Here is a 24,220-nt window from a genome sequence, read left to right as displayed (position 1 = left end):
GTGCTGGAACCAGATGACCTTTAAGGTCCCTTCCAACCCAAATAGTTATACGATTCTGTGATTCAGACCTTTATTTGGAGTCTGAAGAGTATTATCCAGCCTACCTTGAACATTGTGCTTATGCAGACAACAGTTCTAAGCATTGAAAGGAGAACGGAGCTAAGAAAATTAGCAGATAAAGTGGGAAGTGAACTGGTAGAAGCTTACTGTATGTGGAAAATTAAAGAAAATAGGTTTCCAGTGCAAATGGGTTACACATGGATAAATTTAATGAGATATGTATTCCTCAAGGACTGCTGTGAAAACAGGGTGTGAATAAAAACTGAGAAACACAGCAGGTGTACTGAAGAGGGAGGGAAAAGTTACTATAAAAAAGAGGCAATTCAAAAACCTGACCAGGAAAGAAGTAAAACAACATTGAAAATATAAACACAATATAAGCACATAGTATCCTCTAAGCATAGGAGAGGAAATAACGAAAGAGAAAAAGGTAGTAAATTAACACCAGGGGTTTTTAAACTCTGTTCTTGCATTCCTGGGTTCCAGATTGAGGTCGAGGTTGTAACTGCTGTAGCGTAACAAGCCTGTTTGGAAAGTATGCAATTTATAAAGGTTTAGTTGGTGTTAAGGATTAATTGGAACAGTGTGATCTCTGCCCAAGAAAAATCTATTTGGCATTACTCTGAAGCATTTTCTATTCCCTAGGCTGCCTGAGCTATGGCACAAGGAATTTCTATCTTAACACCATCTACAGTTCAGCTCCTGGTGTCGTGACACACAATTCACACAGGCTATGCTGGTGCCTTGCACCTGGCTTTGTGGTTCTGCAATCTCATTTTAACCTGACATTTTCTAGGCAAGGTAGAAATTTAGGCAGGTAAGGCTTCCTATGTTTTTAACCTTGATTACTGGACTTCAGCTGAACTGGTCCACTTCTTAACACTTAAATGTTACGATAATGCAAAATGCCTGGGCTGGAGATTTGCACTCCTCCTGCTTTTCAACCCAGAGAAGGCTGAGACTCATCAATGTCTACAAGTGTCTGAAGAGTGGCTGTGAGGAGGATGGACCCAGTCTCTCTTCCGTGATACTCAGTGATAGGCTGATGGGTAATGGACATGCATTTAGTCATAGGAAATTCCATCTCAACATGAGAAAAACTTTCTAACTGTGAAGGTGACAGAGCCCTGGAACAGGCTGCCCAGAGAGGTTGTTAAGTCTCCTTCTCTAGAGATCTTCAAAACCCACCTGGATGCGTTCCTGTGTGACCTGCCCTAAGTGGTCCTGCTTTGGACTCAACGGTCTCTGCATTTTCCAACCCCAGCAATCTACGAGTCTGTGATTTTGCTTCATAGTATGCCAACGGGTTAAATACAGTTACTGGTGCCTGAAACCCACGCGTGACTTAACCACAGTAGTGGGGAGAAGGTGGTAATTCAACCACTGTCGATATCCTACATGAGCATTGATGATGGCAAGAAGTCTTTTCCAACCTTTACGATCCTATGATTATCGGTATCATAACCGGCCCAAACGCATCGGTTTCCCTCGAGACCTATTCTAGAGGCGCTTCTGCCAAGCGCCACTGCCACTAACTCCACACGCTCGACCCAATCTCCATTGCACACTGCCTCCGCCCCAGGCCGGGCCGCCCGCGACCCTGCATACCGCCCGCGACCCTGCGTACCGCCCGCAGCCGCCCCGCAGCCCCCGCGCCTGCGGCTGCCCAGCCCCGCCCCCTGGGGCGGAGCCAATCCTGCCTGCCAATCACACAGCCTGCGGGGAAGTCCTCGCTGCGCGGGGGGCGCCGTCGCGGGGCGGGAGCGGTATGAGTGCGCAGGCGGAGGTAGGGCTGCTCTTGTGCTCGCTGTGCCCGGAGTGCTAAATTGGGCCACCCGTGAGGAGGGCCGGCCGTTAAGGGTGGCTCTCCTCGGCCGCAGCCTGAAGGAGGGGTTCGTGATGCCTCAAGACCGGGGGCAGTCCCGCCCTTGCGCTTCTCTGGGGAGGCCGCAGGCCGTGGCCTGTTCCAGCAGATGCGGATGACGGCGGAACAACCGCCTTCGGGGGCCGTGCGCCTCCTTTGCGACTGAATATGGAGTAGCTTGCCGCTTGTGACACTGCCGATCCCCTGTAAGGGGCCCCTAGAGCTGGGAGTGGCTGTCCCGCATGCCTGGTTGCCATCCTCAGCCTGGCATCCTCCACACATTACAGCTGGGCAGAGATAGCAAAGGTAGCATCTCCGTGAGGCCACCGACAAACTCCTTCCCTGAGCAGTGCCTCTATAAGACTACTGCCAAGGAGAGTCTTTGGCAGACAGCAGTAGCATGAAACTGTTTCATCGTGCCCTCACGGTGCTTTCCTTCTTGCTGGCCTTGCGTTTCATTCATCTCCAGAGCTCTGTAAGGTCTAGAGGCCCTCTGGCAGCTTGGTAGCTGCTTTATCTGAACCTGTGCTGTGTCTCTCACGCACTTGGAGAAGGTCAGCCTTTGACTAGGCATCAGGCTGCTGCTTCACTGCGTGTGTACTGCTGCCTAATTTGTAACTCTTTGCTGGGCTGTGTCTTCGTGTCGTATTTCTTGGGTTTGACTGCCAGTTAGGAGAGTGTCTTGCTTACCTTAGAATATCAGTTTTACATTAAGTATATATTTTGTGGTATCTGCCATCAGTCAGTATTGAGCATTTAATGACAAAAGCAGTTTCTGTGGTGGGTTTTGGCAGGTTTTTTGTTTGTTTAGATTGGATTTTTTTGGTTGTGTTGGGGTTTTTGTGTGTGTTTGGTTGTTGTTGTTAGAGTTGCATGTAATACCTAAAACTAGTGTATCCAAATCCATTTTTTCATAATACTCTGTTTTGCCTTTTTCTCTCTGTAATCAACTTGTACATGGAAACTGCAGCTACAGAATTAAGCAGTTGCTGCCAGCGTGGAGTACTCTTAATATTCCTTATAGGTCTATAGAAGCAAAGTAACTTGGTTGTAATAAATGTTTAGGGGCTTCCTTAATTCTTCTTGTATTATCTGTGAGTAATGTGAGATAATTGGTGCCATGGTCTAGCCTTGAGCTCTGTGGTAAACGGTTGGACTTGATGATCTGTGAGGTCTCTTCCAACCCTGATGATACTGTGATAAAAATACCTTTTCCATTAGAAGAAACTGTAATTATAGAAGAGTTAATATATCTTATTTTTAAGTCTTATGGAAGAGGTTATTTTTCTTACTGTGGAAGACTTGATATTTAAGGCAAATATGGCAATTAGCTCTTGAATAACTGGACTTAGAGAAGGTAAGAAGCATTTCACTCTATGCTTTGAAGCGAGGGGTGCTTCATTTTCTGATAGGGTAAGAAAATGAAATAGAATAGGGTAATGAAACAAATAGAGTATTTATAAATAACTATGGAATAGAATAGGTCAATGAAACAATTGGAGCACAAGAGAAAATAATGTGTGGCATGATAAAATGACTTGCCCAATATTGCAAGGAATACCTTTGAGCCAGAGGTAGAGGTAGTATCTTAGTATCTTTAAAAGAAGAAGTAAAGGTGAACCTTGCAATTTTGGTTTCTTTCTTAATTGTAAGATTTTTCTTCATCCTAATGTGTAGACTGGGAACTGCTTTTTTTTTTTTTTTTCATTATACTTGTTTGTTTGTTTCATTTCTAGGTGAAAGTGAAAATACCTTTTGGAAACAAATACCTTGATGCTATCTTTTCTCTCCCAGAGAAAAAACCAAAATATGGTGTGATTCTTACCCATGGAGCTGGAGGAGATATGAATTTCCCTCACTTAGTGTCTTTGGCAGCCTGTCTTGCATCCCATGGAGTTCTGTGCCTGCGGTTTACTTGTAAAGGCCTTAACATTGCTCATAGAACTAAGGCCTTCAAAACAGTTGTGGTAAGAAATGACCAAATTCATGGATGTCTTCTTCTGATTTTTAATTATGACCAAAGATAACCAACAATGGAAAAACCAGAAGTACTAAAAGGAACACTGTAAAAAGAAACTGCAGGAAGAATTTTTGTACAAGCAATGGCTGGAACAGCTGCAGCAAGTATGTGGGGTTGAGTTCAGGGAAATAAAGGCTTGAGGAAAAGGATGTGAAGAAAGCAGAAGTGTTTTGTGGGAAAGTTTCCAGCTGGGAAAAATTGTTTAGGATGGAAACAAGATGTGGGTGTCCTGAGAGGGCTTGGTGAGAGAAGGGGGATTTAAGGCATACAGCTTTATAAGTAGTTTTGAGAGGAAAGGAGTTGACTTGAGAATTGTGCTGGGTCTCTGAAGGTTAGCAGCTGGGAGAACAAGAATTTGAGGAAAGATTAGGGGACTCTTGGTGGCAGGAGTTGATCCAAAAGAGATTGGGAGTAGCATATGAGAACTCTAGAAACTAAATAGTCTTTGATTTCAAAATCAGTTTAAGCTGGTCTGTGTGTCTGTACCTCTTTCTCCTGCTGCTATTTAAGCTGTTTTTTCTGTACCTAGATTTTGTTAAAATGAGCAACCTTTTGTCATGATAGTATCAACATGAAGTACACTTCTTCTGAAGCATGTAGGAAGGAGGGGAAATTTTTGTCCTTGTCTACTTCTACTGGGGCATGAGAAAGTAGCTTGAGTGCTTCACAATGAGCACTGCACATACAAGGGATCTAAATCCAGTTCTTAAGGAATGAATTTGTATAACACCGTTGTCATTATAGGATTTAAATTTGAAGTTAGGCCTTTAATGTGGATCTATCTGTTCTCCATTCCTTTTGTTAAGAAGCATTATGTTATTGAGTTTCCGTTAATATGTTGTTGTGTAAAGGTAATTTAAAGGGCTCTGCTAAGATAACATGAATAATTATCAGCTAAAAACTGAAAAACTTGTTGCTGATTTTTTTTTTTTATGTTAGACATAATGGTGCCTTAAACTTTTCATTCTCAGTATATGACCTCAACCTCAGTGAAGGGCATTTTTACTAAGTTTATTTTCCTTTTGATGGGCTAGGAGTGTGAATGTGATTTGTTACTGTAATTAAATTGATGCACAGTAATCACTTATGTTTGAGTAGCTTGATAGGGCATCTGAAATTTTAGACTTGCTGAGAACTATTGTGAAATTGCTTATGTTTATTATGCTGTTGCTGCAAAATGTTAATTCATTCATGTGAGAAAACAAGAGTGCAACTTGTGTGTTTCTGGTCTTTGTTAAAGCTGAAGTCCTAAAAGAGCTTCCCAGTTTGTGTTTGGTATCTACAAGCAAACCTCCAACCCCCATCTGGCTTGTTCTGATTCTCTTTATCTTATTTCTTTAGGAATACTTAAAGCTTTCAGGTGATTATAAACTTTCAGGCGTTTTCCTTGCAGGTATTGTTTTTATTATCTGTTATTTTATCTCTTATACTGCCCTTAATAATAGCAACCTGATGTTACTCCATTTTTTAAGTCTTTGGTAAGAAGTGCCTGAACAAATGTAGATCGACAGGTTGTCAGCTATCTGATGACAGCTGCATGCTCTGTAACCTTCATTAGTTGATCAGCAGTCTACTGACTGCTGTGGGAACATAGGTGTGATAGGTTTGCATTTGGGTGTCTGAACGCTTCCAGCCCTGTGGCTGACATGCTGCGTGGCTCTCTTGTAGCTGGCTTGATCCCAATTGGGAACACTCAGCCCACTGCTTCCACTGAATTACTTTAGAAGTGTGACTGTCTAGACTATTCATCCTCCTCATGATACCACAGATCTTTATCCAGAAGGAAGAAGGAAAGATAAAGAGACCAAGTTTTCCAGATGCCTTAGGAGAAAACGTCCTTGTCCCTTGAAAGTAGCAAGGCCTGCGTTCTCCAATAATCCATGTGTACTTTTTAACTGCAGATCTTGAAGCATTCTTGTTATTGATAAGTGGGAAACTACTTTTCCCAGAACAGGTTTTGGTATGTGAAATGTAGTGGCAAACAAAATTATCAGTTGTATTATGTGAAAAGAGAAGTAGATGAGTGTGATTAGGAATAACTTGACAGAGGAAACTCTCAATGTTCTCTAAGTGAAACTAAATCTGTGCTGATGCAAGGTAATCAGCTACTTCCAACTCCAGAGCACTGTCAGCTCATTTGCTGCTTCTTTGAGGAGATATTTTGATACCCCTTGCTATTACTGACTGACCTCATGCTACCAGTTTGTGCTCTTTTTGTTTCTCCCCCTTTTATGCTTCTTAGGATGAAGTTTGAGGTGTGTATAAACACTTGATGGGTTTGTTTGGGAAGTAAGGTACATATTTTTTTTTAACTTGAGCAGATCTTAAAACTGCATGAAAAAAAAAAACAAGATAGTATTGCTATCAAATTTGAAGTGTCTGAAGCATAGGAACTGTCTTATTCACCCAGCCCCCAGGATGGGCTTCTGTTCCTTAAAACATTGGAAAAGATTCCTCTCTGTTTTCTGGTCTCCCTTTTTTTTCCCGCATTTTTTTTTTGCATGGAGATGTGAAATCCTAATCAGACAAATACTGTAGTAGGAAATGTTGCAATTAGGATTTTTCATGAAGTAGATTAATAGAAGCATTCCTAGTGTTTTGTGTTAATTGGTACACTGAAATGCATTCAGTTGGATTTGTTCTAGGAGTTGACTCAAGCAGAATGTAGATGAAGTGACAGCAGATATACCTTTTTTTTCCCCTTTTAACATGGGAGAAAGGTCGTTCCATGGGGTCACGAGCTGCTGCTTCTCTGATACGTCAGCTGAGCCAAGAAGATGATGATGATGGCTTCATTCAAGGCCTGGTGTGTTTATCTTACCCATTGCATCGACCAAAACTTCAATCCAAGCTCCGGGATGAAGACTTATTTTTTATCAGATGTCCAGTGCTGTTTGTCTCAGGATCAGCAGATGAGATGTGTGAAAAAGTGAGTACTCCTGTAAATACTGCTATGAAGGGCCAGTATGACAGAACGAGTCTGAGTGACATCTCTACTTATATATGCAGCTGTGATCCCAATTAACAGCCTACTCTAAATATCTGTACATCTTTATGTCTCTTCTGAAGTAAGCCTTGGGTAGGAAACTGCTTTTGACATAAGCCTGGTGGTGCTTTCTTTTGGTTGCTTAAAACTTCCAGATTGTGCCTGATCAAACTCTTTAGCAAAATCGTCTTTGGGCCACTAAAATACCTCTGATTGAAATGGTCTGGATATTTTGATAAGATTGTACAAATTAAAAGTGACCTGTGGAAGGAATGAGCCCTTTGCTAATTTGTTTGAACCATTTTAGGTTGTAAAACAAACCTTGTGCTGTGCTATTAATTTCACATTTGTCACGTTTTCATGACAAATTCTTCTTCCAAAGCAGTTCTACCTTAAATCAGGCTTTTGTGGCAGAGAGCATGTTTTGCAGAGATGAGAACATAATGGTTATCTGCATTGTTTTCATGCAAATGGGTGTCCACTGTTCTTGAACAGTTCAGCTTGAATTTGGAAGTGTAGGTGACTGGTATTTTCCATGCTTGGAACAGTTTATAAGGAGTCATGATGCCTTTGAGTTGTCAGCAAAATTAGACTAACAACCAGCAGATCCTTGGAGTGTCCTTTTCATGAGGAAATTGTCAAGACTTTGAGCTGGTTCTTAGATATGCTTGCTGAGAAAGATTAACAGAGTCAAAGCAGCTTTCTAGGGAAATTTGTTGCTACTCTGACATTGTAGACAAATTTGCCTTCAGAAGTTCTGCCATTTATTGGTTGTAGTACCCTCTGGCACCAAAAGTGGCTTCCTTGATCACCATGAGGAAGGAGCCTTGCAGAGGGTTATGGCCTTTGCAGGGTTTTTTTCTGTCTTTGAGGGAGGACAAACCTTTGAGGAGATTTCAATACTGAATGTGTTATCACATCTTTTTTATCAAGGCGTTTTTAATGTGCATGCAGACCTGGTTTGTTTTTGAGAGCTGCCTGTTACAACATTGCATAGTCCAAGTGAGAGATGTCTAGGAGTTGCAGAGTTTGTAGCAGCTCATTTACTAACTTTTTTATCATTTTTCCTGTAGCAATTGCTAGAAGGTGTGGCAAGCAAAATGAAAGCCCCTAAAAAAATCCATTGGATTGATAAAGCAAACCATGGGATGGCAGTCAAAGGACGAACAACAGATGATGTCATGGAAGAAATAAATGCCCAGGTATTCTCTTGGCTTAGAGAGAATATTGAATGGGAGCGCAAATGATTGCAGTGTTTCAGCACTATCTTCATTTAGCTTTTAGCAAATCAGCAACAAATCAGCTGTAGGTTTTTAAATAGAGGGCTAAGTGAAAATGCAAACAAAACTTTTTTGTATGACTAAGAAAATTACTGAAAACAATAAAGGAGTTTTTGTAGGACGGACAGAAAATTTACAGAGTATTTAATGCCCTGGCAGCATCGTTCTCTGTTTTTATCAAACAACTGCCTACTTAATAATACACAGTACACTGTGTAAATGCTTTTGGCTAATACTTGGAAGTAATATACTGGAAAATATCTGTTTTGATAGGAACTCTTCAGATGCATTTAATGTCTGAGCATATTACTGATGCTGTACTTGTTTGAAATTAAAACCTGATGATTTGTAGAATGCTTTGAACACATCCCCTGAGGCTGGCTGGGATGGGTTGTACTACTCTGCCTTGGTGCTGTACCTTGGCACTCCAGTGCTTCAAAACCTGTGATGCAGGGAGAGGAATCTCTTGTCATTTACAGTGACATTACCCCAAGGAGTCAGATTCTCTTCCTGTGAGGGAAGGAGGCAGTAATACAGGCATGGTTGTACCCGAGTAGTAAAATACATGGGTCAGTTTGGAAAAGTCACTCCTAGCAACTTCTGTTGTGTAAAGGACTGGTCACAGAATCGCTCTGAAGACATGGGCATAGAAGACTGTAAAATAAAAACTGGTGGAAAACATGGTGCTTATACTGGAGGAGGAACTCCTGGAGGAGAAAGAAAGTGTGACACTTTGCACAAGGCTTCTGTCTGGAAGGCTCTGAAGGATCAGCTGGGGAGGTCTGGGCCTTCTTACCCATTACCAGGAACAACTGTGGTATTGCAGAGTGAGAGAAACAGTTCATGTGTAGTTGCAGATGCAGCCTGCTCTATTATGGGCTATGAGTAACCTTTCAGTATAATCAAAGGTTATAGCAAAATTCTAATTTCTTTCGGCCACATTCATAGCAAGTATCAGCTGAATGATGACCTCAGAGATGTAATGGCTGTCTGGTCCTGAGAGAAGTGTCTGACACTGTCTCCCGAGATGGTGGTTCTATTTTCCACCGTGAAGAGCTCCCCAGAACCTGCCTTGGTAAACTCTGCCTCTTTATGGTGTGTGGCTTGCTGAACGTGAGCAGGCAGCTTCAGCCTGGAGGTTGTTCTTGGGAAGAGCTGCTGTGGGTGACAGTTCAGAGCTGCTTCATGTATGTCTTGTTAACCCTAGTGAGCTGAAAGGGTTTCTGTGACATTTTGGTCAGGTGCTTAGATTAGTTAGCAGAAAGATCTATTCGCTGGATTAATAATATATCATTTGCCACATGATCAAATGTGGTGATAGGCCTACTTTTGCTAGAGTAAAAATAATAGGAAGGTCAAAGTTAAAAATGTTAATCTGATACAGTATTCTTCTGTTGTTTCTCACAAGATGCCTCAAGAGTGCTGATCTTCCAGCAGTGATGAGGTTTTAATAAGCACGGCTGTACAAGAAAACAGCTATATGGATTTTAAATTGACTACATTACAGAGAAATCCCCACTTTGGACTGGAAACACAGGTGTTAATTTTAGAATCTGATTAATTTAGACTTGACTTTAAAAATGTACCTATGAATTATTTTCAGGTTATGTTGATATGCTCAAAAGTAACAGAATTATATAGGTATTTTTAAAATAGACTAAATGTTTGAAACAACAATCAGTTTGGTTTCAGTAGTCACAGTTCTGTGCTACTTAATTATTTTCATATTGCCAAAGAGGCTGAGCTTCATAGACAAAGCATCTGTGAAAAATTGAATGAAACCTAAAATTTCTAGCTAATATTCCTAAAGTGTCAACAGTAACTGTGTTTCTTCTTCAGGTTAGAGAGATGTATTATAAACCCCACATCACTGTCTTTGAGAATGCTGATTCCAAAGGAACAAAGTTATGGTCTGAAAAATGTGACTTGGGATAGATACATGGTGGGGGATGTGTGGGTATAAACCAACAATTCCTATCTGCTCTTTAAGAGACTTGTGAACAGATTTAGTATAATAAGTGTGAGTAAAAAATATCTCCAGAGTATCTCAGGACAGTAACACATGACTGATACAAACATGGATTTTATTAAAATAAAAAAAGTTACAAAAATGTTTTTTTAACAAAGCTCTATAACCACTGGTTTTCTTCTATATGATGATCATGATACAGTAAACTTCGTAATATTCATTGGCACTGTCCACTGATACTTCAAAACTTTTTGTCTGTCCTTAAGACAACAGTATGAATGTAGGTTAAGTATTCCAAAATTACTTTCTCTCTGTCAGAGTTCATCTTTGGCCTGCATTCAGAAAGAAGAAATATTTTTTCAGTTAACTGGCACCTTGATTTTTAACAGCCTAGTCCTGCAAATACATTAAGAAATGTTTCTAAATTTGACAGGTGTTAATGGTCTGACCTAGTGCCTGATACCATGGGGTACTGAGCAATGCCTGCCCAATTTGGTTAAGAACTGAGGATGTCAGCACTTTGCATTTAATGCTCTGTGTACCATACCTTTTTTCTGTGACAAGTGCATGGGAAAAGGTCATCATCAGGCTGCTGTACTTTCTCCATCCCCTCTCTGATTTTTGGTTCACTCACTTGCAAGCGAGCATATTCCTAAAGAAAAGATGGTATTGTTAACTCGTACTTGTTAGATTGCCCACCTGACTGTAATGATTGCACTGACTCAGCTGAGCAGTGCTGTAGAAATGGGGGCTGCAGAACCCATGCCTCCAAGCTGTGTCATGGATCAGGTAAACAGATACTGAACTACAGACAGGAACTCCTTTGGGTGCCTCACTTCAGTATCTCAGTGCCAATGCACAGATATTTTCAGCTGTGGTTCACAGGGGGTGTGTCTGATGTGGAATTCTTTGATCATTGTGGGCAACATATTTGTGCAGATTAGATCAAGCTTTATGGGCTCCAATTGCTTTTCTCAGAGCGCCAGTATGGTCTTAAGGGGTTCTGTAGGAAATAACTGCATACAATGTTTGTAAACCCAACTGAAGTTCTTAATTGCTGTTTGCTTTGTGGCCTTAGTACTGGACTGGCCAATTTCCATCATCTCCCTTGCTCTGAACTCTTTCTGTGGGATTTCTATTTTCTATGTGGTAGAAGCTTCCAATGATATACTCACCTGGAAAAGTTTGAAATAGTAACAAAAAATATGGTCTCCCATGAGATTGTTTCTTGCAAATTCTTGTCCAGCTTTTGCAATGTTTTTTGCCTATTGAAGAAAATACAAGTTATTTTCAAATTCTCATAAGCAGTAGTTATTTCAGGGTGCCAGTACTGCTTCTAGAGTTTAGTGTTGACAGTTCAGGATAACTTCCTTGATTTTATTTATACATTCTTAATTTTAGAAGGAAGGAATTCTTAAGAAAATACCCTAAATTCTTCCAAAGTACAATTTAATTTTGACTTAAGGGTAGTGCTATGTATCGTTTTAAAAGTGCTTCTCTTGTTTGTAGAGTAGATGACAGCAACTCTCAAGTCCTCCTAACAGATTGTTTTGTTTTACAGAAATGCTTTTCTTGCTCCATGTCATCCAGAAACTTTTCTCATTACTTCCAAATGTGTATTTACCTCTTCATCATGCTCTTTTGCCCACTGTAGTTTTTCTAGTAGATCACTCAGGTCACTTTTAAATGGAATATAATGTTTCCATGGTTGCAGCTCATTATAAAAGTGCTCATAGTAGATGGAGTCTTGCTTTAGCACCACACTGTTTCCTGCTAGTAGATAGGGCAATCTGTATGCTGCCACTGTGCCATCAATATTAATTTGATATTTATACTGGAAAGAAAACAACCATAAATTATTAACAAATAGAAGACCCAAGGAGCTTGGTTAGGTTGTTATTATTCTGAGGTCACTGATATTACTGACTTGCTGATATTGAGAAAAGGGGGATTGGCTAGGCAAGCATCAGTGCTTAAGTAGCTTTTATTGCTTAGTTTGGAATTCATCACAGTGCAGAGTACACAGAGATGCCCTCTTCATCAGTTAAGTTCTCCAGAAATTCTTAGACGCTCATCCTGAGATGTGAGGGTAGATGTGCCACTTCATCCACTGATTTTCCCACTATGTTAGTTATGTTAGTAGTCCTGATCGCTGAATCAGGAAAAAGAAATAAAAAGGAACTTGGTATTATATAGATAATGCAAGGTTCTACAGAACCTCTAGATATAAATCAAACATTATTATCCTCTGTGTTAAAGCTACATAGCAGTTAATCCTATGGGAAGGGTGCCTATTCGTGCTTGCTACTAGTGTGCTAAAAAACTAAACCCCACTTTGTTACCAGTAATAAATATGAAATTATTTGATAATGGGAAACACTGAGAACCTGGTTACAAAAAATGGTTAGTGGCTTACCTTAAAAAAGTCAAAAAATGAAATGTGCTTGACAATGGGGCCGTAGAGACTTTCATCATGTTTAAAAAAAAAAAAGTTTGTGAAAGCAGCATCTATGATCTCTGGATATTTTCTGCTGAGTTTTACAAGTTCAAGCCTCTCTTTGCGGCTGTCACGTCCTCTCCAGAATGCTGTGGTATTCTTGTCTTCCCATGATGGGCCAGTATTTGCTTGAACTGACATCATATCCAGACTGACTCTGGGGGAGAAAGAAGTGGTTTAACAGTGAAGCCTGCTGGACGGTTTTTTAACTGCAGTCACTTAAGAGAGCTTACAGTACCAAGAGGAAAATACCAGGTATGAAGCTAAATAATGAGCACATCCATTTATGTATTGTGTTGGTACTTTTGCAGGTAAAAAAGTAGGCAAAGAATGTCAAATTCACAGGCCCGTGGCAAGGCAGCAGCAGTCTATTGACAGCACTGGAAAGAGTACCTGTCGGTTGTCGTGGAAAAAAGGTAGATAGAATTGGATATGGTTGCCAAACATAAAGAGATTACCAAGCATATGAAGGTGATGTAGGGTAATGTAACTATCTTAATACCACATATTTCACCTCCTTGGAAACACTGCTAAATTAAAACACATAATTTGTGGGAGCAGAGGGAAGAAAATTTAGGAAAAGTTGTGATAGTAAAGACAAGGAATCCAAAATAAATGCAGTGAAGTGATAAACAGGTTCACAAAGGATTACAGAGATCTCTTAGAAGCTAGCTTTGTAGAGTTTCAAGGCCGTTACAGAGCAGTTACCAAGGTCAGTTATGATCAGCAATCAAGGTGGAAGATGGTAGGTCCCAGGTTGAGAATTCTGGCTTTAAAAGGTACAGAAAAAGTATTCCAGGAAACTCAGAAAAAAAGAGACCTGGCCAGTTCTCAACATGTTCATGGCAGGGGAACACCACAGACAAAATTCCAAAATACCTTGACACATTCACTCTAAGGACTGCTTTCAAAGACTTGACCATGTTCAGGTTAATTTTGGTGGGGTTTTTTTCTTTTTGTTTTTTAATAAAACAGTGAAGTGTTTTAATATTTTGTTATTTGTGTTAGATAACTTGGTTGGCATTAATATTGTTTACATAATTGTTGCCTACTGATAGGGTGCCAGTGTCTCAGTGAATAAAACCAGCTCATCTACTGTTAATACAAATATGTTTCTGGAAAATCATTCACTGTGAATTTTGTGGAAATTTCAAGTGATTGCTTACCGTCCCATAGTCTCCAAAACTGAGTCTGTTAAGTCATATGTTGGCATGACAATGTCTTTTGACTCACTGGAACCACACCATGAGAAGATGGGGTGCAGGTTCTCTGGGGACTTCTTTTTCTCCAGAGGCCAATCTCCCAAATTAACAAAAAATTCTGCATCTGGCATTTTCACCTAAGCAGAAGCAAAGCAGACACAAATCCATTTGAATAAAAGGCAGTATTCTTCTGCTAGCACTGTGCATTTTAAAAACAGCCTCACTAAGAGGAAAAACACAGCCAGGTCTCTAATACACTCTGTGTACCTGTAATACATTGCTAAAAGCTTAGAAACATGTTAGAGGTACTGAGATGACAGATTAAAGCCCACAAGATTTTTTTCTTTTAGTAAGATTTGCACAGTCACATAAATGCTCTTTTTTTTAGTTCCCAGGTTAATTGAACCACCTTGTTGAATGGATGGAAACTGCTGTTGGATAGTAAATTAGTTTTCTGTCACATCAGTGAACTGATTTGTCCTGTGCCTGCATGATAACTAAATTCAACAGAAGTAACACAAATGAACAGCCATGATGGGAAGATCTGAGGGAACTGGGGTTGTTTAGTCTGGAGAAGGCTGATAGGGGACCTTATTGCCCTCTACAACTACTTAAAAGGAAGTTGTAGTGAGGCTGGAGCTGGTCTCTTCTCCTGAATTACTAATCATAGGACAAGAGGAAATGGCCTCAAGTTGCATCAGGGGAGGTTTAGGTTGGACGTTCAGAGGAAGTTCTTTACTGAGCGAGTGGTCAGGCACTGGAACAGGCTGCCCGGGGAGGTAGCGGAGTTGCCATCCCTGGAGGTGTTTAAAAGGAGAGTGGATGTGGTGCTTGAGGCTGTGGTCTAGTGATTTAAGTACGCTGGGATGAAGGTTGGACTGGATGATCCTGGTGGTCCTTTCCAATTCCAAATTAATTCCATTATTTCTTGTCCAATGGTACTGACAGTGGGAACAGTTTACTTCTATCTTACACAGAGCAACATTTTAGATAACTAAAAGCTACATTCTTGTTTTCTTTTAGATACCCTTAGATGAAATAAACCCCACTTAAATGAATCTTCTATGTCTAGTCATTCTTACCATTCCCCTGTGCAGTGATTGATAACTGATCTTTTACTTGAAGCAGACACGGGAACATAAGTGACCTGTTACTAATCCTGAGTATAGTGGAAATATGACTTGTGGTTTTTCTACAGATGTAAACAATACTTATGTTTCTTCTACTAATGTGTGTTTAACTTTTCAGGACATGCTACTGCTGACTATCTTAAATTTCTAATATTGTAACTTCCACAGTTTCCTGCAGAAAATAACCATTCACTCCCTGTCTTAAATAGATGTTTTTGTTTACTGAGCCTTTTTGTAGTATCCTACCCTTGTCACTTTATTTTAGCAATTTTTCCATACAATTTCTCTTATTTCTTAAGAAAGAAAATTACACTGTACTGTGAGGTCCTATCAGGTCAATTTTATTTTACTGAAAATTCAATAAGCATATTCTCTAGTCCATCATTTAGTTAAAGTATAACTAAGTTATTAAATGGGGACTGAACGTATGACAGATGTGGCTAGCAGGTCGAGGGAGGTGATACTGACTCTCTACTATGCTCTGGTGAGACCCCACCTGGAGTACTGTGTCCAGTTCTGGAGCCCCTGTTACAAGAAGGATGTGGATGTGCTGGAGCGTGTCCAGAAAAGGGACACTGGAATGATCAGAGGGCTGCAGCACCTTTCCTATGAGGAGAGACTGAAAGAGTTGGGGCTGCTCAGTCTGGAGGAGAGGAGGCTTCGAGGTGACCTTTTTGTGGCCTTGCAGTATCTGAAGGGGGCCTACAAAAAATCTGGGGAGGGACTTTTTAGGATATCAGGGAGTGACAGGACTCGGGGGAATGGAGCAAAGCTGGAGATGGGTAGGTTCAGGCTGGACATGAGGAGGAAGTTCTTCAGCATGATAGTGGTGAGAGGCTGGAATGGGTTGCCCAGGGAGGTGGTTGAGAGCCCATCCCTGGAGGTGTTTAAGGTCTGGCTGGATGAGGCTGTGGGCAGCCTGATCTAGGGTAGGGTGTCCCTGCCCATGGCAGGAGGGTTGGAACTAGATGATCCTCGTGGTCCCTTCCAACCCTAATTCTATGACAGATCTCCTAAAACTACAAAGGCACCTTCTGCCTTTCTGGAAACACTGGCAACTGTTATTTCAGTTAGGTTTTCCAAGCAGGTTACGGTATTTCTTCTCTAGAAATTTTTGCTATCTTCTTTATGAGAAGCTTGTGAGATTTACCCTCAAAAGACTAAATGAAATCAAAATCTTTGACATCCTTACTTGAAGCCCATTATCTCGTTATAGAAGGAAATTATAATAGTTATGACTTATTTTATTGTGATAAATCCATGATGTTAGATACCAATTACCTTATCTCAGCTCCTTATAACTGTTTTATTTTTCATCAGGTTTTTTTTTAAGTGAACAACTCTCTATTTCAGTAGCTCCTTTGTCTTCTTTCTCACCTTTTATAAAGACAAATTGCTTTGTCTTTCTACAATCAAAAATAGGTAATAACTTGCATATATTTGTATTTCTCTTACTACTCTCTTTGTGTAATAATCACTTCTTTATGTGTGTTGAAACTTCAGCCCCACTACATACATAACATCAGATTTTTCCCAAAGGTTCCCTAGGAAAGAGTCCATGTAGTGTTCTTTTTTTTTTGTTTATACACCAAGGGAGTTTTCCCACATGCTGCTGTTGGGCTTTTGGTACTCTTCCTCAACTTTTGTTATCTTGTTTTTCAACACACACAATTCAATTGAGAACAATATACAATTCCTATTTTTTGTTGTTGTTGTTGTTTCAATTTTCCTGTAAAACATACTAGCAGAGACTGAACTTTCTATTAGATGCTACAGAATGACTTATTTAGTCTACAGAAAAAAACCCTACCCTGTCCAAATCCATCACACTGTCCTATAAAAGCTTGCTATCCAATTAACATTTGTCATACTCCATACACTGATTAGATGATAGAATTCTAGAATGTTGACAACTTCAGGCAAGGAAAATCCATCTGACCTCTCCATTATTAATTAAAGAGCAAGAGTATTTTAACAGAAATAGCAACATATATGCTGAAGATTATTTGTAAGACCAGGCTTCTATAAATTAGGACATACAGGATAAATGACTGTACAAACGTACTCACTTTTCTTGTCAAAGAAAGCAGTATGGCATCCATAAAAATTCTGAAGCCAACATGTTCCCCATATGTCTTTATATAAACCTAAAATAAAATTAAGATTTTACTTGTCTGGTGTTTTCGTTTCAGAAAATGGATGCTAGAGTTTAAAGTTCTTTTAATTACTTTGTAACTAGTCAGATTTTACAGCTGTAGAGGTTTGCAAAGCAACTGGGAAGCTTCAGAAATTTCATCTAACCTCAAAGAAAAGTGAACAAAAAACATACAAGGTTTGTTTGCTTTTGCAGGCATTTTGTCTTGTGGAAGCAAACTGGTTGCCTGTTTCTGTTGTGTTCCATTGTTCTCATTTCCATACGAAACTCTACTAAGGTCAATATATTTTTGTTTAAAAAACCCAAGTAACTCTGATCCTCAGTGGAGATAAAAAGTGTATTTCTTTACCTCAGAATTATGCACAAAGCAGTTTATTGTTAAATTAGATGATTGTGATGCTCCAAAGTGATACTACTCAGAGAACAGAAAATTGAATTAGCATTTAGGAGGTTTGGGTCTGTGCCCAGCAATCATATTGATTGCTTGGAAAGTAATTTGCCTGCACTGTGCTTCAGCTCAACATGGACAAAAGGCACCTTACAAAGTAGGATGGATATTTTTGAGCTCATATACAAACTGCAAAGTATTCAAGGGCAGAGAAGCAAGCAGAAGTTTACTAAATAACAGTCTACAAGAAGCCTTCCAACAGTGAACAGCTGAAAAGCCTAGTTGTATGACTTGCCACCAAATCCCTGTATGGACTTCAGATCAACCCATCCCATACCTCATTATCTTTGATGGTGTAATGACACAAACTCTGTCTTTGTCCAAACCTCTGTGGAATCTCTTTTGAAATCTTATCTGGATCAACAATGGGAAAATTTGCTAGGTCTCTTTGAATCTGTGGAATGATTTGAGGGCAGTTCATCACTTCCAGCCAGGCACTGCTCTCCTCCTGAGGGCAGTCACAGTTTTCATGGTAAATAGGTCCTATCAGGAACACAATTATTATTTTAATAAGCCACACTATTGAGCTGTTGAGATCAGAAAAGAGGGTCAGGCACTGAGCATTCATTGCTTAGAGGCAAACCCTCAGCAACTCTAAATGGACATTTGAACATTTTTTTTTACTTTGGTGGAGTCATGACAAGCTACATCAGCTTCTATGTGAGCCCTCAAAATATTTTGCTAGGCAACAGTTCCACAGTATTTGGTTTTGGTTTTTTTTCATTATATTGAATAGTACATGCAGGACGCTTACAAAGAAACTGTAATTCCAATGGGATTTGATAGGCCAAAGATTTTGCAGAATCCTATGCTAATCCTAGAAGACATGCTGGGATGCTTTGTGAGAAAAAGCCACATGGGTGGCACTGATTCTTACCTTCTAAGATATATGGAGACTTTGCAACATGTTTCTGTCCAGTTTTGACTTCTATCTTCAGGTTTTTGTAGCTTGCATACATCTTGTATCTCACAAGGAACGAACCATCTTTCCTGTCTAATACTTGCACACCAACACGAGTGAACTGTTCATCAGGAGCAGTGATCTTCACCTGGAATGCATTTTGACCTGGTGATGAAGTGAACCTACCCAGGGAATAAGTGGGAGCTTAATTAAAAAATGAAATGCAAAAGTTTTCTTATATCTGATCCTTTCCTTTGTGATTTGACAGATTTACAGTGACTTCACTGAGACACACCAGGTCTTTATGAGCACATCCTTATATTCACAAGCAAAGCATGATTCTTCCAAAGAGAAATTTGTTAGGCTACCTAAAATATCTCATGCTGCTAGAAGTATTAGGTAAAATGAAGGTTCCACTCAGATACTTATGAACATACCTCCAAAGTCATTTAGCACCTTGCATGGAAGGAGGTTATAGCAATATGGGGGCCAGTCTCTTCTCCAAAGTAACAAGTGATAGGACAAAAGAAAGCGGTCTTAAATTGCACCAGAGGAAGTTTAATTTGGCCATTAGCAAAACCTATTTCACTAAAAAGGTTGATAAAGCAGTGGACCAGGCTGCCTGTGGAAGTGGTGGAGCCACCATCCTTGGAAAGTATAAAGGTATCGTTTAGTGGTGACTTGTCAATCTTAAAGCAAAACCAAAACAATTTTGTGACTCTGTTCTACACTGAACAGTGTTGGAAATACAGTATTTGGTTGTATAGGAACAGAGCACCTTTAAAAATGCAGTATAACTCAAGTAGCTATGTGTAGTTGTAACAGTTTGGTGAAATTTGCCATATAGCATATAAAAATCTCCATAAAACCAGATAAAAAAATTGAAAAATCATTATCACATCATTGAGGTATTAACCAAACCTGGCACAGTCAAAATGCTGTATCAGCCAGTGAAGTTCCAACTCTTTAAGCACAGTAGTCCCAAGTGTGTAGAGATTCTGAGATAGAGTCAGAGGTGGCAGAAACAACAGGACTACAACATTACAGCCCAGCAGCCTAGTCACTTTGCCTAAACTTGTCCAGACATACTAAAGAGCTGCCAGTTCAACCAAATGCTGGAAATATTTACTCCAAGATAAGCTGAACTGGCAATCAGAGATTTGCACGGGCCATGGCACATCTAATTTAGATAAATTGCCTAGCTTGTATGTTCAGGATTTCTTTCTTGTAGGAATGGAAAGCCAAGTGTCCTCTCAGAACTAACCTTAACTATCTCATTCCAATGAAGTTTGCCTAGTGGCCTACAGAATAATCCCTAAGTTACATGTTTAGGAGAAATACTGATGTTCCTAAGTCAAAACAAGCAGGACACCTGAGTAAATATAACACAAAATAAATAGATTAGTTGTTGTAAAGCGGAATAAATAATAAATTGTTGGACTAATGCATGCCTTTTGCTGTTAAACATTTTCATCCCTTTTTCACATCTCGTCCCCTCATACAATTACTGGATATTGCTGAAAAGATTAATTGGCTTTTTCTGTGATAGAAAAGGTCACTACAAGAAAATCCCAAATAAGTTTCTGTTTAAAATGGGCAGGCAAGGTCAGGCTCACCCAGGATGGAGCACGAGTGCCAAAAAAGAAGAGGTTAGGATGGGACAGTACGCTTTGTTCCTTCACCAAGGCATCCATCAACTACGACTTGGATCCCGGACTCGCAGCTATTTAAACAGCTGCCCAACATGGGTCAACATGGGTACCCGTGGGCGGGGGGAGCTCATGCTGGGGAAGGGCGCCGTCCTGACGGCGGGCAAGGAACGTGACTCTTTAACCCACCTCTCAGATTTCTTTCCTGCCCACAACCTTCGTCAAAAGCTGCCGCAGTCGACGCGCTTACCTCTGCCCTTCGGCGTCCACGGCCTGCACGTAAAAATAGCGAGCGGGGAGGACAGCCTCCGCTCGCAGCCCGGGCCCCCATACCACGCTGTGCTCGGGACTCGGGCGGCCGCTCCCGCCCGCCGCCGCAACGGCTCCCAGAGCCACGCAGAACGGCCACAGGGAACGCATTCAGAGCTCTTTCCCCGACGGAGTTACGCCTCCGAGGCGCGGGAGGGAAAGCCGCCGGGACCTTCTTTCTTCCCCTCACCGCGGCACCTGGAGGTCTACCCTCGGCGCATGCGACGGGGAGGGAGTGAGACCGTGAGGGGACTGCGGGGCCGCTGCCGCCCTGCTCCTGCGCCCGTCTGCCGGACCGACTCCTCAGAGCACCATGCCCCGGGTCCTGAGGGAGGCGGGGCAGGACGGGGCGATCGCTCACCACACCCCCTGCTTCCGCTGAGATGCGGTAGGCGGTGCCGGACTTCCCGCACCGAGAGGCACGACTGGGTGCAGTGGGCCGGTTGAGCGGCCGGACTGGGTTAACTCGGTCCCGCAGCGGTCCTGTGGGTCTGATGGGACCCACCTCAGAGGCAGGGGACTGCAGAAAGCCAACTGCGCCCGTTCCTCTGACTTAAGCATCTGGACGTCTCAGTGTCATTCTCTTGTCATGAGCTCAAGTCCCACCCTTACACTCCACTTCCATAACGTAAGGGTAAAAGATAGTTTGCGATGGGGAAACTGAGTTTTCAAAACCCTCCCCAGAGCACCTGAAGCAAATGTGTGATATCTCACAGCTCAACTCGCTGTCCTGGGTTGCTGCAATGAAGAGGTGCCTCACCAGCCCAACTGCCCTGTGTGCACACTGGGTGATTCTGCAGTCTAGCCCATGTCAATCCAGCCTCGGGTTGCAGAAAGATTGTGTGAAATACTAATGCTGTTCATAACTACATACAGAATCACAGAATCATTTAGCTTGGAAAAGCCCATTCAGTTCAAGTCCAACCATCAACACTTGCCAAGTCCACCACTAAACTGTGTCTGTAAGTGCCACATCTACATATCTTTTAAATACTTCCAGGGACAGTAACTCAACCACTTGTTTGGGCAGCCTGTTCCAATGCTTGCTAACCTTTTCAGTGAAGAAAATTTCCCTGATGTCAAATCTAAACCTCCTCTGGTACAAGTGGAGGCCATTTCCTCTTGCCCTATCACTTGGTTAGTTGGGAGAAGGGACACACACCTCACTACCATCTCCTTTCAGATAGGCTGTACGCACACCCATACCCAAATGCTTTTGTCATTCAGCTACAGAAATGACAAATGAAAGATTCTTCATGGAAGGACATCAATTCTAAAAAGACACTTTCAATTTCACTCTTTATTAATTTTCTCTTGTTAAGGCAGATGATACAGAAACTGGAACCACATCAGAGTCATGACTTTTAATGAGATTTTGTGTTTAGAAATACTGCAAATATGTTCTATAGACAAGCACACACGCACACACACACACAATCTCTGAGCAAATGGCAGTCTGAGAAAGGACCACTTGGGTCAGTGAACGCAGTCTTTTCCAACATTACAAAATTCCTTAAAACACTGTCAAGCTCCAAGTTTTAAAAGTGTAATTTTTGTCACCATCTGTCCTCATTGACATGAATTTTCATTACATTCAGCATCCAGAAGACTTGTATTTTCCAGTTTAAAAGTTTAAGCAGGCCTCTTTTAATATCTGTGACCCTTTAGCCCTTCTCCGATCCTTACCTTCCTGATGTATTTTACAACTGAAATCACACTTCTTGGCAGCTTATGTTTTTTCATAAGCCAGTCTCCTTTTCTGCAAGAGAATTTTAAAGATGTTTTAATTTAAAAAGAAATTTTGTAACTATAGAGTTCACAGAATGTCCTTCCTCTTCCCAGCAGGGTGACAATACCACATTAAGAAAAAGCCCTCCGCGGTGATGAAGCAAAAGTAACACACTTCTACCTTCCAGTCATTCTCTCCTCTAGTTTTTCATCTCTCATAAGCACAACTCAGGGATTCTGTGCACATATCTGGCACTATTTGCCAGCACCCAAACAAGCTGTAAAATAAATCATGCAACTTAATTTTAGTCCTGGCTGGTAAAGCCAACATTGCTGCTATCCTAATGCCTATAATTTGGCTCAGACAAAAATGCTTTGGAGGCAGAATTGTTTAATTACTTCAAAGGCTGTTGGCCAACGAAAGCTCAATGGGCTTCCAGCTGGCAAAGGCATAGAGGATGCTCTCCACTAGAAAAGGCAGATTGCATCGGGATGAAGCCACATCCAATTCTAAACCTGATCTAGGTCTTGTCTTACTTTTATGCAGGGCACAACAAACTTGGCTGTGCCCACAAACAATAAAGGTCTTTTGAACCTTTGCTCAGCCTAACCACCTGAAACTATCACACAATTCTTAACATTTAAGGAGAAATTTATTTCCACTACTTGTAACGCCTATCACAGAAGCTCTTACTGCATGCAGGGGCATGGTGGGTGCCATGCCCATCACTTGCATTGAATCCAGCAGGTCAGCATCCATCCTGTGGTCAGCAGGACACTGTACTTTCCTCTTTTATTTTAAATTTTACAGCTAAATTTTGTTGAAAATATAAATTTAATAGTATAAATATGAATATTTATAAATAAATTCTAAGCAATTGTGGCAGTACTGGTAGTGTTCCACTCATGTCTTCAATGTCACTGTTCATGCTGAAAATATGCTGCCTGCAGTAAAAATGACACTGTAAATACAGTCGGCAGATCCAGAAGCTGTTACCCAAAACAACCATTTACTCTTTGTACAGATCTCCCGTCTGTCTCTCGTTCCTCAGGAGGCACTCCACGGTCACTTTCATAGTCCTACACATTTCCTACCCTGAATGGGAGAAGTGCGACACCAAAACTGAGCCAAGACTTACTATGAGCAGAGTCAAGCGGAAATTAACATCGTGGCAGTTCGGGCAGCCCACCCTGCTGCCCTCGGAGCACCGGGCACAGAACAGTCTCTGGTCTCGCCACAACCGAGCACCTGCGGCGCGACTGCCGAGCGTGACACCCGACCCATAGCCCGTGACAGGGAGGCACCGTGCCTATGCGTCCCCGTCGGGAGAGGGCAGGTGCCACGGGGCCACAGTAAGCAGGAGCCCCTGCATCCGAAGGACATGCGGTGCGGGTCAATGATTATCATCTGACATAGAGATGGGCAGCATCAGACAGCTCCTGCAATAGTGATGGGCAATTTGTACTAGGATTTTCTGTAACAAGTCAGCAGTTTCACTTTTTCAAATGCACCTGGCGCTCCCTGATCCGGGCAGGCACGGGCCCACTAGGCGAAGCCCAGTACCGGTCCGACTGCTCTCCCCTCCTCTCCAGCAGTTCGCATCTCTCTCTCTTCCATTTACGCCTTGCCTCTCTCAAACACCTGTGGTGCACACAGCGGCTCACCTCGGTGGGCAGGTGAGCGCTCTTCCCTGCTCCGCTCAGGCCAGGGAGAAGCGCTGTAGACCGCCAGAAAACGAATGGCTGCTCCACCCGCGCGGCCCGTACCACACCGGCACCGAGACCAAGGCCCCCCCACGGAGGCCGCTTCCTCCGACGCATTCCGAGCTCCTCCCCCGCCGCCCGCGAGGCAGCACCGGACGAGACCACGAGAGAGCACGCAAGGGGAGGCATGGCCAAAGACGTGTCTCCCGCGCCACCGGGGCGCAGGCCCAGCCTGGCCGGAAGAAGCTAAGCCAGTTTCTCTGAGACACCGTGAGGGCGCGCGACTGTCCCCGCCGCCGAGCGGCTTCGCGCCTCTCC

At 41.8% G+C, this 24,220-nt stretch overlaps 2 protein-coding genes across 11 annotated transcripts; one reads left to right on the top strand and one right to left on the bottom strand.

Moving 5' to 3' along the window:
• The first annotated feature begins 1,770 nt into the window (after positions 1-1,770).
• On the top strand, positions 1,771-10,336 carry TEX30 (testis expressed 30). 6 transcript variants are annotated; one of them, XR_010302381.1, is made up of 7 exons: positions 1,771-1,846; positions 3,661-3,891; positions 5,286-5,337; positions 6,665-6,873; positions 8,004-8,132; positions 9,619-9,747; positions 10,050-10,098. XR_010302381.1 is itself a non-coding variant. In XM_064143793.1 (6 exons), the coding sequence occupies exons 1-6, from the start codon at positions 1,829-1,831 to the stop codon at positions 10,143-10,145; spliced, it is 702 nt and encodes a 233-aa protein (XP_063999863.1). In that variant the 5' UTR covers positions 1,771-1,828; the 3' UTR covers positions 10,146-10,336. The 6 variants fall into 6 exon arrangements, 5 of the variants coding, with proteins under 5 accessions (XP_063999863.1, XP_063999862.1, XP_063999864.1 ...); XM_064143793.1 differs by lacking the exon at positions 9,619-9,747 and having other exon boundaries at positions 5,286-5,304; positions 10,050-10,336; XM_064143792.1 differs by lacking the exon at positions 9,619-9,747 and having other exon boundaries at positions 10,050-10,336.
• Positions 10,278-24,093, bottom strand: POGLUT2 (protein O-glucosyltransferase 2). Of its 5 annotated transcripts, XM_064143788.1 has the most exons (11): positions 23,864-24,093; positions 22,157-22,229; positions 18,489-18,660; positions 17,889-18,094; positions 17,078-17,155; positions 13,843-14,015; positions 12,596-12,833; positions 11,804-12,013; positions 11,355-11,444; positions 10,727-10,831; positions 10,278-10,511 (listed from the first exon to the last, which is right to left on the bottom strand). In XM_064143788.1, exons 2-11 carry the CDS (start codon positions 22,211-22,213, stop codon positions 10,494-10,496), a joined length of 1,347 nt encoding a protein of 448 aa, XP_063999858.1. In that variant the 5' UTR covers positions 22,214-22,229; positions 23,864-24,093; the 3' UTR covers positions 10,278-10,493. The 5 variants fall into 5 exon arrangements, with proteins under 5 accessions (XP_063999858.1, XP_063999860.1, XP_063999856.1 ...); XM_064143790.1 differs by having other exon boundaries at positions 18,489-18,694; positions 22,157-24,093; XM_064143786.1 differs by lacking the exons at positions 22,157-22,229; positions 23,864-24,093 and adding an exon at positions 20,412-20,861 and having other exon boundaries at positions 18,489-18,694.
• Positions 24,094-24,220: the final 127 nt, after the last annotated feature.

Source organism: Pogoniulus pusillus, chromosome 5 (genome assembly GCF_015220805.1).
Source record: "Pogoniulus pusillus isolate bPogPus1 chromosome 5, bPogPus1.pri, whole genome shotgun sequence".
Classification (NCBI taxonomy): domain Eukaryota; kingdom Metazoa; phylum Chordata; class Aves; order Piciformes; family Lybiidae; genus Pogoniulus; species Pogoniulus pusillus.
The sequence above is the reverse complement of the archived record's forward strand: the minus strand, read 5'-3'. Positions and strand labels throughout refer to the sequence as shown.

Excerpts from the sequence above, each read along its gene's own strand:
- TEX30 (XM_064143792.1), top strand. Across the intron at positions 3,892-5,285 it reads AGGCCTTCAAAACAGTTGTG|GAATACTTAAAGCTTTCAGG; the intron begins GTAAGAAATGAC and ends TTATTTCTTTAG. Across the intron at positions 5,338-6,664 it reads TTCAGGCGTTTTCCTTGCAG|GTCGTTCCATGGGGTCACGA; the intron begins GTATTGTTTTTA and ends CATGGGAGAAAG.
- POGLUT2 (XM_064143786.1), bottom strand. The coding sequence starts at position 20,581 with ATGCGTTCCCTGTGGCCGTTCTGCGTGGCTCTGGGAGCCGTTGCGGCG. Across the intron at positions 14,016-17,077 it reads TGCTTTCTTTGACAAGAAAA|GTGAAAATGCCAGATGCAGA; the intron begins GTGAGTACGTTT and ends GCTTCTGCTTAG. Across the intron at positions 10,832-11,354 it reads ACTATTTCAAACTTTTCCAG|GAATATGCTCGCTTGCAAGT; the intron begins GTGAGTATATCA and ends TCTTTTCTTTAG.